We start from the raw sequence: 13,393 nt of genomic DNA, 5'->3' as shown, positions 1-13,393 counted from the left end.
CACTCTTACGCACCCCCACCCCACTTTTCCCCACCACCCCCTGCCCCCCACTCTCTCTTCCCGCCACCACCAAGCCCCCACCCCCGCTGTCCCCCTCCCCAGTCCCACTCTCCCTCCCACCCCCACTCTCTCCACCTCCCCCTCCCCCCCACTCTTACTCTCCCCCACCCCCCCTTTCCCCACCAGCCCCCCTCTCTCCCCCGCCTCCCCCACTCTCCTCCCCCCAGCCTCACCCTCCTCCTACCCCATCCTCCCCTCCACCCACTCGCCCCCCACGCCCAGTCCCCTCCGTGGAGCCGTTGGCGGCGAAAGCCACTTACCAAGCGTGCAGAGAGGAGGAGGGAGCGCCGGACTGCTGGAGACGGGCAGCGTGGCGGTGGCTGTGGCCTAGCCGACCTGGGATTACTGGCGGCGGTTGTGGGGGAGAGGGGAGAGAGAAGCGAGGGGAGAGAGGAGAGAAGCGAGGGGAGAGAGGAGAGGGGAGCCCCTGATTGCGGGCGGGCGGCTCCGCTAATGGCGTCCATCTTGTTTGTGCGAGTGAAGAGAGAGGCCGTGCATGCCGTATGGTGACATCATACGTACAGCACTTTGAAAAAAAGTGTTTAGAAATGAGAGTTTTAAACTTTCAAATGTCTGTAACTTTAAAAATATACGACCAATTAAAATAAAACTTGTTATAAACAGTCGACGCGAGAGTGGTGATTAAGGTGGCGCAAAAATTGTGGCGCTATGGTTTACCGTTTTGGCAAAATCACAGAAATACATATATTTACATACGGATATATATATATATATATACAAGATCTGAGTTTTAGTAGTATAATAATATATAGATAGATAGATGTATCTCAGATAGTTTATGTATCGCAACCCATTACACTGGCGCCGAAAGTGTTAATATCCCACAGCGCACTGGTGCATTATTGTACGGGTTTCAGGGGTTAAGGGGAGAAAGCAGGAGAATGGGGTTAGGGGGGGAGAGATGGATAAGCCATGATTGAATGGCAGAGTAGACTTGATGGGCTGAATGGCCTGATTCTGGTCCGATCACATGACCTTATGGCTACTGATCTCATAGAGAAGGTGGCGAGAGGTACATAGCCCCCTGCACTTTAAAGCAAACATCTCAGACTGCACGCTGCTGTGCAGGGTTCCTGCAGCAATGAAGCGGTGATCTCATTGTCACACGGCTTGTTGTGACACCAATCCCTGAGGAAATGGATGTCTCTGGGGCTGTTATTGGATGCGTTGGTGGCCACTGTTAAGCTTGTTACCATAGAGAAGTCTCTCAAGAGCTGCGCAGCAAACAGAGAGGAGGTGGGGGATTCAGCTGATTCCATTACATCCAGCAGGGGGTGATGAGAGAGACTCTTAACACCCAGGCAACCTGGCAACACATGGACTAGTTGCTGCCAATCCCCAGCAACAGCCTGCACCCCCCTGTGCCGGCCCTGGTGCGTTCCTGACACTCACACATCGGGAGTCTGCATGGCTTGCCCCAAATGAATTCAACTCAACATTTTTGTTAATAGAACTTAACAGTAAAAGTATAATAAAGTAGAATGAATGGGAATACATTAACAATCAAATCCCTACTGAAGCTAAAATTAAAATTCTCCAGTATTATGCTCAATTTAACAAAACGGTGATAATTTATCAGGAAAACCTTTGAAGCACGGCACGAGCCCCCATGATGTCTATCTTCCTAGTCTTTTAGCAAGGTGCATTCCCTGGTAGTTTGTGAGGTGGAAAGTGACCTTTCATGCACTCTTTACCCACTTGACCATCTGCCCATTACTGTGAATCAGTGATTTGTATATTGACTCTAAAAATGATGCGGTGGACATGCGGAAGCGCCACACTATCACTCCAGCAAAGTCAGTATCTGTTGTTCCTGGTACCAAACATGTAATACATCCTCCATTGCCAGAGTAGGGCCACACACACAAACTGGAGGAACAGCACCTCATATTCTGCTTGAGTAGCTTACAACCCAACCCAACGGTATGAACCTGTCTGTAGAAGGGTCTGAACAGAGTCTGAAGAAGGGTCTCCACCCCAAACGCCACCCATTCCTTCTCTCCAGAGATGCTGCCAGTCCCATTGAGTTACTCCAGCATTTTGTATCTACCAACGGTATAAATATTGAATTCTCAGAGTTTAGGTAACGATCTAAAAATTTCCCCCAAACCTCTCTTGCCCACCTTTCCTTCTCCCAACTTCCTTGTCTCCCACCTAGATGCGTACCATTTCTCCCACTGTTCCTCCCCCTCTCCCCCGTCCCATTATCCCCATCTCCCCCGACCTTGTGTGCTATCTGTGTGGAGTTGTATGTTCTCCCCGTGACCTCGTGGGTTTCCTCCGGGTGCTCTTGTTTCCTCCCACATCCCAAAGACATGCGGGTTTGTGGGTAAATTGCCCCTGGTGTGTAGGAAGTGGATTAGAAAGTGGGATAAAATAGAGCTAGTGTGAACAGGCGATCAATGGTCAGCATGGACCCAGTAGGTTGAAGGGCCTGTTTCTATGCTGTATCGTCAAACCAAACAAAATGAATGAAAACAACTGAAATTGGTGGCAGAAGATGTTATGGTGCGGAAATCCAGTGTTAAATATCTTGGGCCTGTGATGTTTATCCTTTCATAACCAATAACCATCCACCTTGGCAGTGGACAAGGCTCCAGTCACGGCACGTTTTCTCTTCAATCCTTATTGACTTCCCTTTTCCGGGACTGCCTCAATACTGTGAGCTATTGTCAGCTTTTCCAGGCAAACCCTTGCTTTCATCCAGGTTGAGGGAAATAATATGATAAGCATAAAGTTGAACTGGAAAGGGTGCAAAACAGAGTTACGAGGACCTTACCGGGTTTAAGTTTAGAGTTTAGAGATACAATGCAGAAACAGGCCCTTTGGCCCACCGAGTCCGCAACGACCAGCGATCCCCGCGCATTACCACAACCCTACACACACTAGGGACAATTTACACTTTTACCAAGCCAATTTACCAACAAACGTGTACGTCTTTGGAGTGTGGGAGGAAACCGAAGATCTCGGCGAAAACCCACGCGGTCACGGGGAGAATGTACCGACTCCGTACAGACGGCACCCGTGGTCGGGATCGAATCCGGGTCTCTGGTGCTGCAGTTGGGTTTGAGTTATGAGAGGATGGATAGGTTGCATCTTGTTTCCCTGGAGTGCAGGTAGCTAAAGGGTGACTGTAGAGGTTTATTAAAATCATGAAGGGCGTAGATAAGTTGAATAGTTAAAGTCTTTTCCCCAGTGTTGGGAAGCTGAAAACTTGAGCGCATGGGTTTAAGCTGAAGGGTAAAGATTTAAAAGGGACCTGAAGGACAACTTTTTCAAGCACTGGGTGGTGCATATATGCTACCAGAGGAAGTGATAGAGGGGGGTATAATTACGTCATTTAAAAGACACTTGGAAAGGTACATAGGAAAGGTTTGGAGCGCATTGGGTCAGGTACAGGCAAGTGGGACTAGCAGAGAATAGTTGGGCTGAAGGGCCTGTTTCCATGCTGTATAATCCTATGACTCGATGATTGTAAATGCACAGGAGCAAGTGGTTCTATGCAAAGTTATTGATGCAGTGTAAGAACGTAAGAAACAGGAGCAGGAGTAGGCCATATGGTGCCTCTCGCCTGCTTAACCATTTAATGACTTATCTGTTCTCAGCTTCAACTTCACTTCCCTGTCTGATTTCTATAACCTTTGACATCCATATGGTCTTTTAATATCTACCCTGTTGTTTCACCTTAAATCTTCCATGTCAATGATCTTTCATTTATTCTAAACACCTAACAATGTCATTCTAGCCTGCCCAACTGTTCCTCATATAATCGCCTTCATCCTAGGAATGAAGCCGACAAATTCTGAACGGCTCCCCACGCAGGTAAATCTCATCTTAAATAAGAGTTAAAAAAACCCTACATTGTACTCCGATCACTGTGTAACCACCACAATACTTCATTCTGTTATCTGTCCCCCTTGCCTCCCCATTTAGTTGCTGTACCTGTACATTGTTGTTCTAGGTTTCAATTATAAGGGCAGACGGATATTTTGATTAGAAACAGCGTTCTCTAGTCTCCTTGTAAACTTTTTCCCCATTCTTCCAACCTAAGTGGATGACCTAATTTGCTCTACATTATACTCCATCAGCCAGATTTCTGCACACATGCATATCCCGTAGGACACTCCTTGTATCAAGTTCAAAATATGTTTCCCAATCCATTTTTGTATTGTCAGTAAATCTGGCTTCGGTACAGTCAGTCTTTTCATCTAATGGAGATTTGTAAAGAGTTGAGGCCTCAGCACTGATCCATATGGCAAGCCACTAGTTATAGCTTTCTAACTTAAATACAACCCATTTATCCCAACTTTTCTATTTTCTGTTTTTTAACCAATTCTTTTTCAAAACTAATGCATCACCCATCGCTTCATGAGCTCTTGTTTCCTTAACATTTTATGTGACACCATTTTGAATTCCCTTTGAAATTCCAAATACTTCACATGTACAGATTTCTGCTAGTTATTACACCCTAAAAGTGCGAAAATAAATTTGTCTAACACGATTTCCTTTTTATTAAAACAAGCTACAAAGAGCTCAAATAACTCAGTGGGTCAGGCAGCATCTCTGGAGAACATGGATCGGTGATGTTTTGGGCCGAGATTCTTCATCATTGTGGTGGGGTGGGGGGGGAGAGAAGGCTGGAAGAGAGCAGGGGTAGGACAAAGACTGGCAGGTAGTAGGTTGATACATGGCGGGGGGTGGGGGGGGATTTTGGCAGGCAGATGATGGACGAAGATGAAAATTTAAGAAGGCAAGAGACAAAAAGGTTGGTGTTGCGAACTGATAAGCTAGCAGAAGGGTTGAAGGTGGAAATAGGTACATCTGTGGGAAAAATTGCACCTCAGGATCCTATTAAATCTTTCCTCTGGTTCTTGAATCCCCTACGCTGCGTGAAAGACTGTGCATCTACCCTATCTATTCCCCTCTTGATCTTACACATCTCTACAAGATTACCCCTCAACCTCCTGCGCTCCAAGGAAAATAGTCCTAGTCTGCCCAACCTCTCCTTAAGCTCAGGCCCTCAAGACCTGACAACATCCTCATAAATCTTCTCTGCACTTTTTTTCCAGATTAATAACATCTCTCCTATCATAGGGTGACCAAAACTGAGCACCATACTCTAAATGTGGCCTTACCAACGTTTTGTGCAACTGGGACATAAAATCCCTACTTCTTTACTCAATACCCTAACTGATGAAGCCCCTTGTGTTGAAAGCCTTTTAATCATCTTATCTACCAGTGATGCCACCTTCAAAGAACTATGTACCTGCACTCCATGATCCCTCTGCTCTACAACAGTCCCCAGAGGTCTGCCATTCACTGTGGTGGTTTGCCCTGGTTTGACTGCTATAAAGGGAGCAGGAAAGAACCCAAGTGGGCGATTAGAAGGGCCAAAAGGGGCCATGAGATGTCACTGCCAATTTGGATTCAAGAAAATCCCAAGACTTTTGATACATTCATTAAAAACAAGAGGCTATGCTTCAAGTAAGAGGATGTAAGGGGGGCACTAAACAAGGACATTGCATCTGTATTCACAATCAGAGATCTGTGCTAGGACCTCTGTTGTTTATGATCTATATAAACAACTTGGATGTAAACGAGATAGGTTGGTTAGTAAGTTTGCAAATGGAATCAAAATAGGTAAAGTAGTAGGTCTTTCAGATTAGAGGCTTTTACTTACAATGAGAGGTTGGACCAACTTTGTTGGTTGGATCAATGTTCCCAATGTTGGGCGAGTCCAGAACCAGGGGCCACAGTATTAGAATAAAGGGGAGGCCATTTAAAACTGAGGTGAGAAAAAACTTTTTCACCAAGAGAGTTGTGAATTTGTGGAATTCTCTGCCACAGAGGGCAGTGGAAGCCAAATCACTGGATGGATTTAAGAGAGAGTTAGATAGAGCTCTTGGGGGCTAATGGAATCAAGGGATATGGGGAGAAGGCAGGCACGGGGTATTGATTGGGGACGATCAGCCATGATCACAATGAATGGCAGTGCTGGCTCGAAGGGCCGAATGGCCTCCTCCTGCACCTATTTTCTATGTTTCTAACGGATGGTTTTCTCTGGAGACTGAGAGGAGATCTGATAGAAGCATATATCATTATGAGAGGCTAGACTCTAGGATAGGATAGGATAGACTGGATAGGATAGACTGTCAGAATCTTTTTCCCACGGTGGAATTTTCAAAGACTCGAGGACATCATTTTATGGTGAGAGGACTAAATTTAAAGATGTGTGGGGCATGTTTGTTACAGAGGGAGGGTAGCATGGAACTCACTGCCAGGAGTGGTGGTGGAGGCAAATGCAAGAGTGGCCTTTAAGAGCTTTTAGATTGGCACATGGATGAGCAGAGAATGGAACGATATGGGTCACATGCAGATAGAGGAGATTAGTTTAACTTGACACCATGTTCGGCAAGGGAATCTTGAGCTGGGGCCTGTCCAGAAACCTGGGTTCGATCCTGACATCAGGTGCTGTCTGTGAGGAGCTTGCCCATGCTCTCTGTGATCACATCATATCATATCATATATATACAGCCGGAGACAGGCCTTTTCGGCCCTCCAAGTCCGTGCCGCCCAGTGATCCCCGTACATTAACACTATCCTACACCCACTAGGGACAATTTTTACATTTACCCAGCCAATTAACCTACATACCTGTACGTCTTTGGAGTGTGGGAGGAAACCGAAGATCTCGGAGAAAACCCACGCAGGTCACGGGGAGAACGTACAAACTCCTTACAGTGCAGCACCCGTAGTCAGGATCGAACCTGAGTCTCCGGCGCTGCATTCGCTGTAAAGCAGCAACTCTACCGCTGCGCTACCGTGCCGCCCAGGTGCTCCAGTTTCCTCCCACATCTCAAAGGGTTTGTGGGTTAATTGGCCTCTGTAAAATTGCCCGTAGTATGTAGGGAGTGGATGAGAAAGTGGGGTAACATAGACCTAGTGAGCAGGGTAAATAATGGTCAGTGTGGACTTTGTGGGCTGAAGGGCATGGTTCCATGCTACATCTTTAAAATCAATTAAATTCAATTAAATAATTATGTAAGGGAAATAATACCCATCATTCACCTTTTTATTGCAGTATTTAAATTTCTTCCATCCCTTCCTGAATGTGGTGATTCTTTTTAACATACAATTAAGTGGGTAAGGGGATCGATCCCCTCAAGTATCGGCATCACAAATGGCCTCTTATCTGCCGGGCTAATTTGAAGTGTAAAATACGTATGTTTTTCTTCTATATTAGAATCTGTCAACAAATGTTTGTTTGCATTGCTAAGTAAATGTACCAGAAGAAACATTGCTCTATTGCATATGTTGGTGCTACATTATATGATCACATTTTGATAATCTGCAGGCATAGTAAAAAGTAATAAAGATTATATGTAATGTCTTGAAGGAAAAGTAGGAAATTGCTTATCCAGGTTCAGTTTTGTGCCACGGGTGGTGAAAGTCGTAACTACAGAAAGATCTATGAAGCTAAAAGTCTAATGGCTGTAATCACAGATGATGTATTGGTGGTTTTGTTATGACTGTAACATGTAGCGTCACTTGTGGAAGGTCACAGTGGAAAAAGGGGGCATGCAAATGAAGTTATAAATTACAGTTGAAGAACAATATTTTGATGTGTTGGATGGGGACTGTCAGGGCAGTGAGATGTAATTCATGAGTTCATTACTGCACGAAGGTGCTTGACAGCTGAGCCATGCCGAGAGGAAAATTTATTCTTTAGTTTGTGCTGACAGAAAATGGCAGATCATATGAGCAGTTTGTGCAGATGCAATGAGACCTCGCAGTGCAATTGTGTCACTCTGACAGCTCTGCCAACCCTTGTTATTTATGCTTTCAACCAAAGATTTTTTTATTTAATGACAAAAGGAGCAATTTGTACTTTGTGTGTGGGTCTGTGTGTGTCCCGCAATGTTGCCCAGTATAAATCTTTTCAATTAGGCTTATATGCAGTTCTAATTTTTGAATATGCGGAAGGTCACACGACAGATTCTGCTGTCTGCATTTGGATATATTGCTGAGGAAAGGGTTGAAAATTTGCTGGGAAACAGCTGCTCAGTGCCTGCTCGCAATCACCAATTCAAACCAAACATAGCACAGAAACAGGCCCTTCAGCCAACTCATCTATGCCGACCAAGACGCCCATCTATGCTAGTCCCGTTTCCCACATTTGGCCTATATCCCTCTAATCCTTTCCCCATGCATGTATCCCAGAAGAAAGGTCCTGACCCAAAACGTCACCTATCCATGTCCCCCAGAGATACTACATGACCCGCTGAGTTACTCCAGCACTTTGTGTTCAGCGCAAGATACCAGCACCTGCAGTTCCTTGTGTCTCCCTCCACACCTTTTCTATCCAAATATCCTTTAAATATTGTTATTGCATCTCCCTCAACCACTTTCTGTGGCAGCTCGTTCCAAGCATGCACTACCTTCTGTGTTTAAAAAGCTGCCCCTCAAGTTTCTATTTAAATGTTTCGCAGCTGATTAGGAGTTGCAAGTGTGAAGCAGATTAAATGACCTGTACTCAATGAGTGTTCACATTGCTTTCATGGTTAAAATTCATCACGAGACATCAATTTGAAGTGGAATTTGAAACGCCAATTTTGATTGTCATCCATTGTCTCATGCAGTATGTGGGGAAACTACAGTTCACTGCCTTGGTGTCATAATCAGTCCTGAGATGAGGTTTGGATGATATTAGCAACACCATTCCTATGACTCGTTGATTACATCCCCCTAAAGTTGCTCAGGTTCATTCCTGCAGCAAATAGACTATTCAAAAAATCCTCATCCGTATGTTTCTTACCTCTACACTTGATTATTCCACTTCACTCCTGGCTAACTTTTAATCTTATTTCCATTGATGAAATTATCTAAATCTCTTCCTCTTTCAGTCCAGCAACATATCCAGTGCAATTTGGCAGGCGCTACAGTAGCACCATCTTCCTGTCATCGGTTGGGTTTTCTCCGGTTTCCGTGTGCCAGGGTTTGTAGGTTAATTGGCTTCTGTAAAATTGCTCCTCTTGTGGAGGTAGTGGATGCGAAATTAAGATTACATAAAACTGGTGTGATCGCGTAATCGATGGCCGCCATTGACTCAGTGGCCGAAGGGCCTGTTTCCATGCTGTATCTTTCAAACAATCAATCAAATGTTATCCACCCTACAGTAACTTCGGATTAACAATGTCTTGATTTTAAAATTATAATCTTTTTTTTTTGCTCTCATAATATTGTCCCTTACTATCTCTGAAAACTCCTGCATCCTCCACATTATCAACATTGTTCTAATTCTGGCCTTTATCTCAATTATTCCACCATTGGTGCTGGGGTCTCTAATTGTCTTGACACTGAGCTCTGGAATTGTCTCTCAGCCTCTCATGCCTCTTTCTTTAAAACATACCCCTGTGACCATCTACTGACCTTTTTCCTTAACATCTAGCCTATTTTTTGTTTGATACGGCTCCTGTGTTCTGGGGATATTAAGGATGCTGTGCGAATACACAATAAGTGTATTATATCAATAGTAAATGTTCACCATTGAGTTTTGTTCTTTCTGCTGAACCTGCTGCTTCTTGTGCAAGGTCTCATAAGATTTCTGGCTTGCCAGTTGCAGGTCTGAGCTGTACCAACAAGTTACTTGATGAGACCCAAGCCCAAACATGTAACCACGATCCGGATTTATTTATTCTTCTCTAATTTTGTAAAATTGAGCTCAAATTCCAGCAGCCCCCGTTGTGTAGCCTGGTGAAAGGGAAATAGCACAGACAAAAAATCAAACTTGAATTAAAATTGGTTTGCTCAACATTGCGTAAAAGCACAAGCTAAAAACCGGGGCTCTATTTGTTTGGGGGAACATCTGCAAATTTTATTTGGGGCTTACAGGGAATAAAGTGCATGGACTCGTTCACACAAATGGTGTGACCTGTGGAGCATCTGAGTGGCTGTGCACAGTTGCTTGGCATAACTTCAGGAATCACTCACAAACTAACCCCTGCAATGTTAGCTTTAAGTTGAGAGGGACAAAGTTTAATGCAGATGTGAAGGGAAGGTTTTTTTATACAGAGGGTGGTTAATGTCTGGAACGTGCTTGTGTTTCAACTCATGGTGGTTGACGCAGATACCACAGTGGCATTTAAATGCTTTATGTCAGCATATGGATATGCAGGGAATGGAGGGTAGGGGTTCGATGTTCAGCACAGACATTGTGGGGTGAGGACCTGTTCTCGGGCTGCACTCTTCTATGTTCTGACTTGGCTGGAGCTCCTGGCATGGCATTTCTCATTTGGGACTGCTGCTGGAAGTGGTGGGATGTCTTGGGTGTAACCTGGTGTGATGAGTAATGGGGTGGACATGGTAGAATGCACCTCGCTGGATCGGACGTCAGACTGGTAGAGATGAGGGCAAGATGGATGCCCTCATCTTGCCAAGATCTACCACTCATAAATAAGTAGAAGGTCTCACCTCCAAAATGCTTAGAAATCTCTTCCATCAAAGCTGAATTTGTGGTTAGCTTATGTGTTCCCCGGCCGCAATGCAGTCACGCTCCATTTTAATCGCACTAAAGTGAGGTTGCTTCCTTCAGGCCTGCTTTCTTGTTCAATCAGCATGCTGTTTCCTGGTCACACATCCGAGGTGCAGTGTCAAACCTGCATTGCACAGCAATTGCTGTCACTGCTGCACACCGGGCGGGCATGAACAACAAGCAGGGTGTCATGGGCTCTGAAGAGAACAATTTCATTGGATTGTACGCTTGCATGTCTTAATCACAATTTTATACCCCAATTCAATCACATAGCAATATAAAAGAAGTATTGTGCAATTGAATTCCCCGAGACCAGAGGCTTTTTCATACCGAATATTTGTTCAAACAAGAATACTATTCCAGTTGCAATCTCCTTGCTAGTTCTTGTAGGGGAGTTCAATTAATATTTGTAAAAGAAAATAAATGAGAAGGATTTCCGGAATGGAATCAACTGCCTAGATCTTTCAAGAGATGCACTGTAGAAACAGTGGGATGAATGACATCCTGTAAAGTAAAATCCCGGGGACCCAGCTTTAGGTCTGGCTGGAATAAAGAATTGTCTGCTTCCTTGGGGCACGATTTTCTGTGAATAGATGGAATAAATATTGATGTTTCAAAAGGAAAGAAAATAATTATGAGCCCTGTTAATGAAACAAACATTCCATCATTATGGATTTGTATGTGTATTTGCATGTACAAAATCAAACCTTGGTTGTATTTTGCATTATTCCAACTTCTGTGATAACTAAATGGAACCTGTTTGCATAGATACGGTAACCATTTATCTTGTTCCAGTTACTGTTTACCATTTATTTTCCTCTGATAACGTTCTTCTTTCTGCTTCTCCTCCCTTCCCCTGAACCTGTTTTAGTTACACGAGAGCAGTTACGACGCAGGGAAGGCCTTGCAACGACTGGTTAAGAAGCCCGTGCCCAAACTGATTGAAAAATGCTGGTCTGATGATGAAATGGTAAGAAACTCAACTTTCATTTGTGAAGCAAGCTAAGAAAGCTTCAGTGTTCTTTTGTTGTTTTAAAACTATGAGCAAAAAATTCCTTTCCCAGGAGCTGCAGAGATGAAAAAGAGAGAGTGCAAATATGTTCTTGAGTTCTTCTTGCTCCTTTTTAGTTTTTTTAGTTTAGTTTAGAGAACCAGGCCCTTCAGCCCACTGGGTCCGCGCCGACCAGCGATCCCCGCACATTGACACTATCCTACACCCACTAGGGACAATTTTTACATTTACCAAGCCAATTAACCTACAAACCTGTATGTCTTTGGAGTGTGGGAGGAAAGCGAAGATCTCAGAGAAAACCCACGCAGGTCACGGGGAGAATGAACAGCAACCGCAGTCAGGATCGAACCCGGGTCTCCATCCCTGCATTCACTGTTAGGCAGCAACTCTACCCCTGCGCCACCATTGCCTCCTGTTGACTTTTGGACAAACTGAAAGTTTCAGCCTAGAATGTGATTTCCTAAGAGGTTTTTAACTTTTTATGCTGGTATGGGACTCTTCATTGCTTTATCATTTAGATGTAAAGATGGATGCTTCCTAATGCTCTGTTCACAATGACTTGGACCATCTGACCAAGCATTGATCTGTCATTCACCCCGAAGCAGCAGATTGTTGGGAAATGTTGGTGTTGCTGATCAACTCCTGACTGAATTTGATTGTTGGCATGGTTGGCTAGATTTTGAGAGAGGGGAGGGAGAGAGGAGGATGGGTTGAGGTGAACGGCCCTCTGGTACACCGATTTAATTAATTCCACAAGTGATTGCCACGGACACGTCTGTGATGCTTTTCGACTGCCCCCTTTCTTGGGGTGAGGACTGGCCTTCCATTCCCCACACCCAAATAATGGACTCAGCTGTAAATCATCACACAAGGACTCCCTGTCACTCATCTGGGAAGAAGCAGGGACTGGAATAGTTTTTACAATATTGCAAATAAAAGACGGGCAGCTGTTCTTGCACACCATATATCCGCCTGGTGTGACTATTGAATTCTCCAATTTCAGGTAACCTGTTCCCCCTCTGTCTCTGTCTCTCTCCTTCATTTCTACCCAGGTTCTCTCACACACCCACTTCTTTCCAATCATCTGTCCCTGCCCCCCCCCCCCTTGCCTCATTCCTCCCCCTCACCTCTTTATAACATCCATCTCCTCTCTACTCTTTCTGTCCAGATGAATGGTCTCAACCCGAAACATCAATGGTCCATTTCTGACCAACCAAATTCTCCAACAACTTGTTTTTGCACTTATCTTCATTTAATTGTTTAGCCAAAATACCGTAAACTAAATTAAACTAAACTAACTGTTAGCTGATATTTTGGACAAACGATCATTTGGTGGTTTAAAAAAAAAAAGAATATCCTCTCCTACCCCCGTTCATTCTTCCCTTTCCATCCCACCAACCTGAGTCGCAGACTGAGCCACTGTGTCCACCCATCACTTCATTGTTCAAAAGTGCCAAAGTATCTTGGCGGAGCTGGTTCACTGAATGGGGGCAAATGTAAAGACCAGGAGACTCAGCACTGGGGAGAGGGACCTAGCTAGCGAGAGGCTGGCGATCGGGCGGTCAAAGTGGTTCAGCTCAATGATCTTTGCTGAACACTCATCGTAATGGCTGAAAATGTCGGTAAGTCCTGGTAGCTTCTGCTGTAATTGCTGGCGTCCAGGTTGGATGAGTCAGTCAAATATGGGGATAATTATCTGTACAATTTTAAGTTGATGATAGAGGAGAGATCCTGTTTTCTTAAGGAGCCTTGAATTAATTAACATGTTT

General features: G+C 44.5%; 1 protein-coding gene across 1 annotated transcript in view; it reads left to right on the top strand.

The window, feature by feature from the left end:
• LOC144591021 (arginine-glutamic acid dipeptide repeats protein-like) overlaps positions 1–13,393 on the top strand; it is a gene marked incomplete at its 3' end in the record, with an annotated part of 78,289 nt that overhangs the window by 43,127 nt on the left and 21,769 nt on the right. Inside the window, exon 5 of the mRNA XM_078395368.1 lies at positions 11,484–11,582. Within this exon, the coding sequence (XP_078251494.1) occupies positions 11,484–11,582 (99 nt within the window). The remainder of the gene's footprint in view (positions 1–11,483; positions 11,583–13,393) is intronic.

The sequence above is a fragment of the Rhinoraja longicauda genome, unplaced genomic scaffold, assembly GCF_053455715.1.
Source record: "Rhinoraja longicauda isolate Sanriku21f unplaced genomic scaffold, sRhiLon1.1 Scf000510, whole genome shotgun sequence".
NCBI classification, from domain to species: domain Eukaryota; kingdom Metazoa; phylum Chordata; class Chondrichthyes; order Rajiformes; family Arhynchobatidae; genus Rhinoraja; species Rhinoraja longicauda.
Note: the sequence above shows the minus strand (reverse complement) of the source record. Positions and strands in the feature narration are given on the sequence as shown.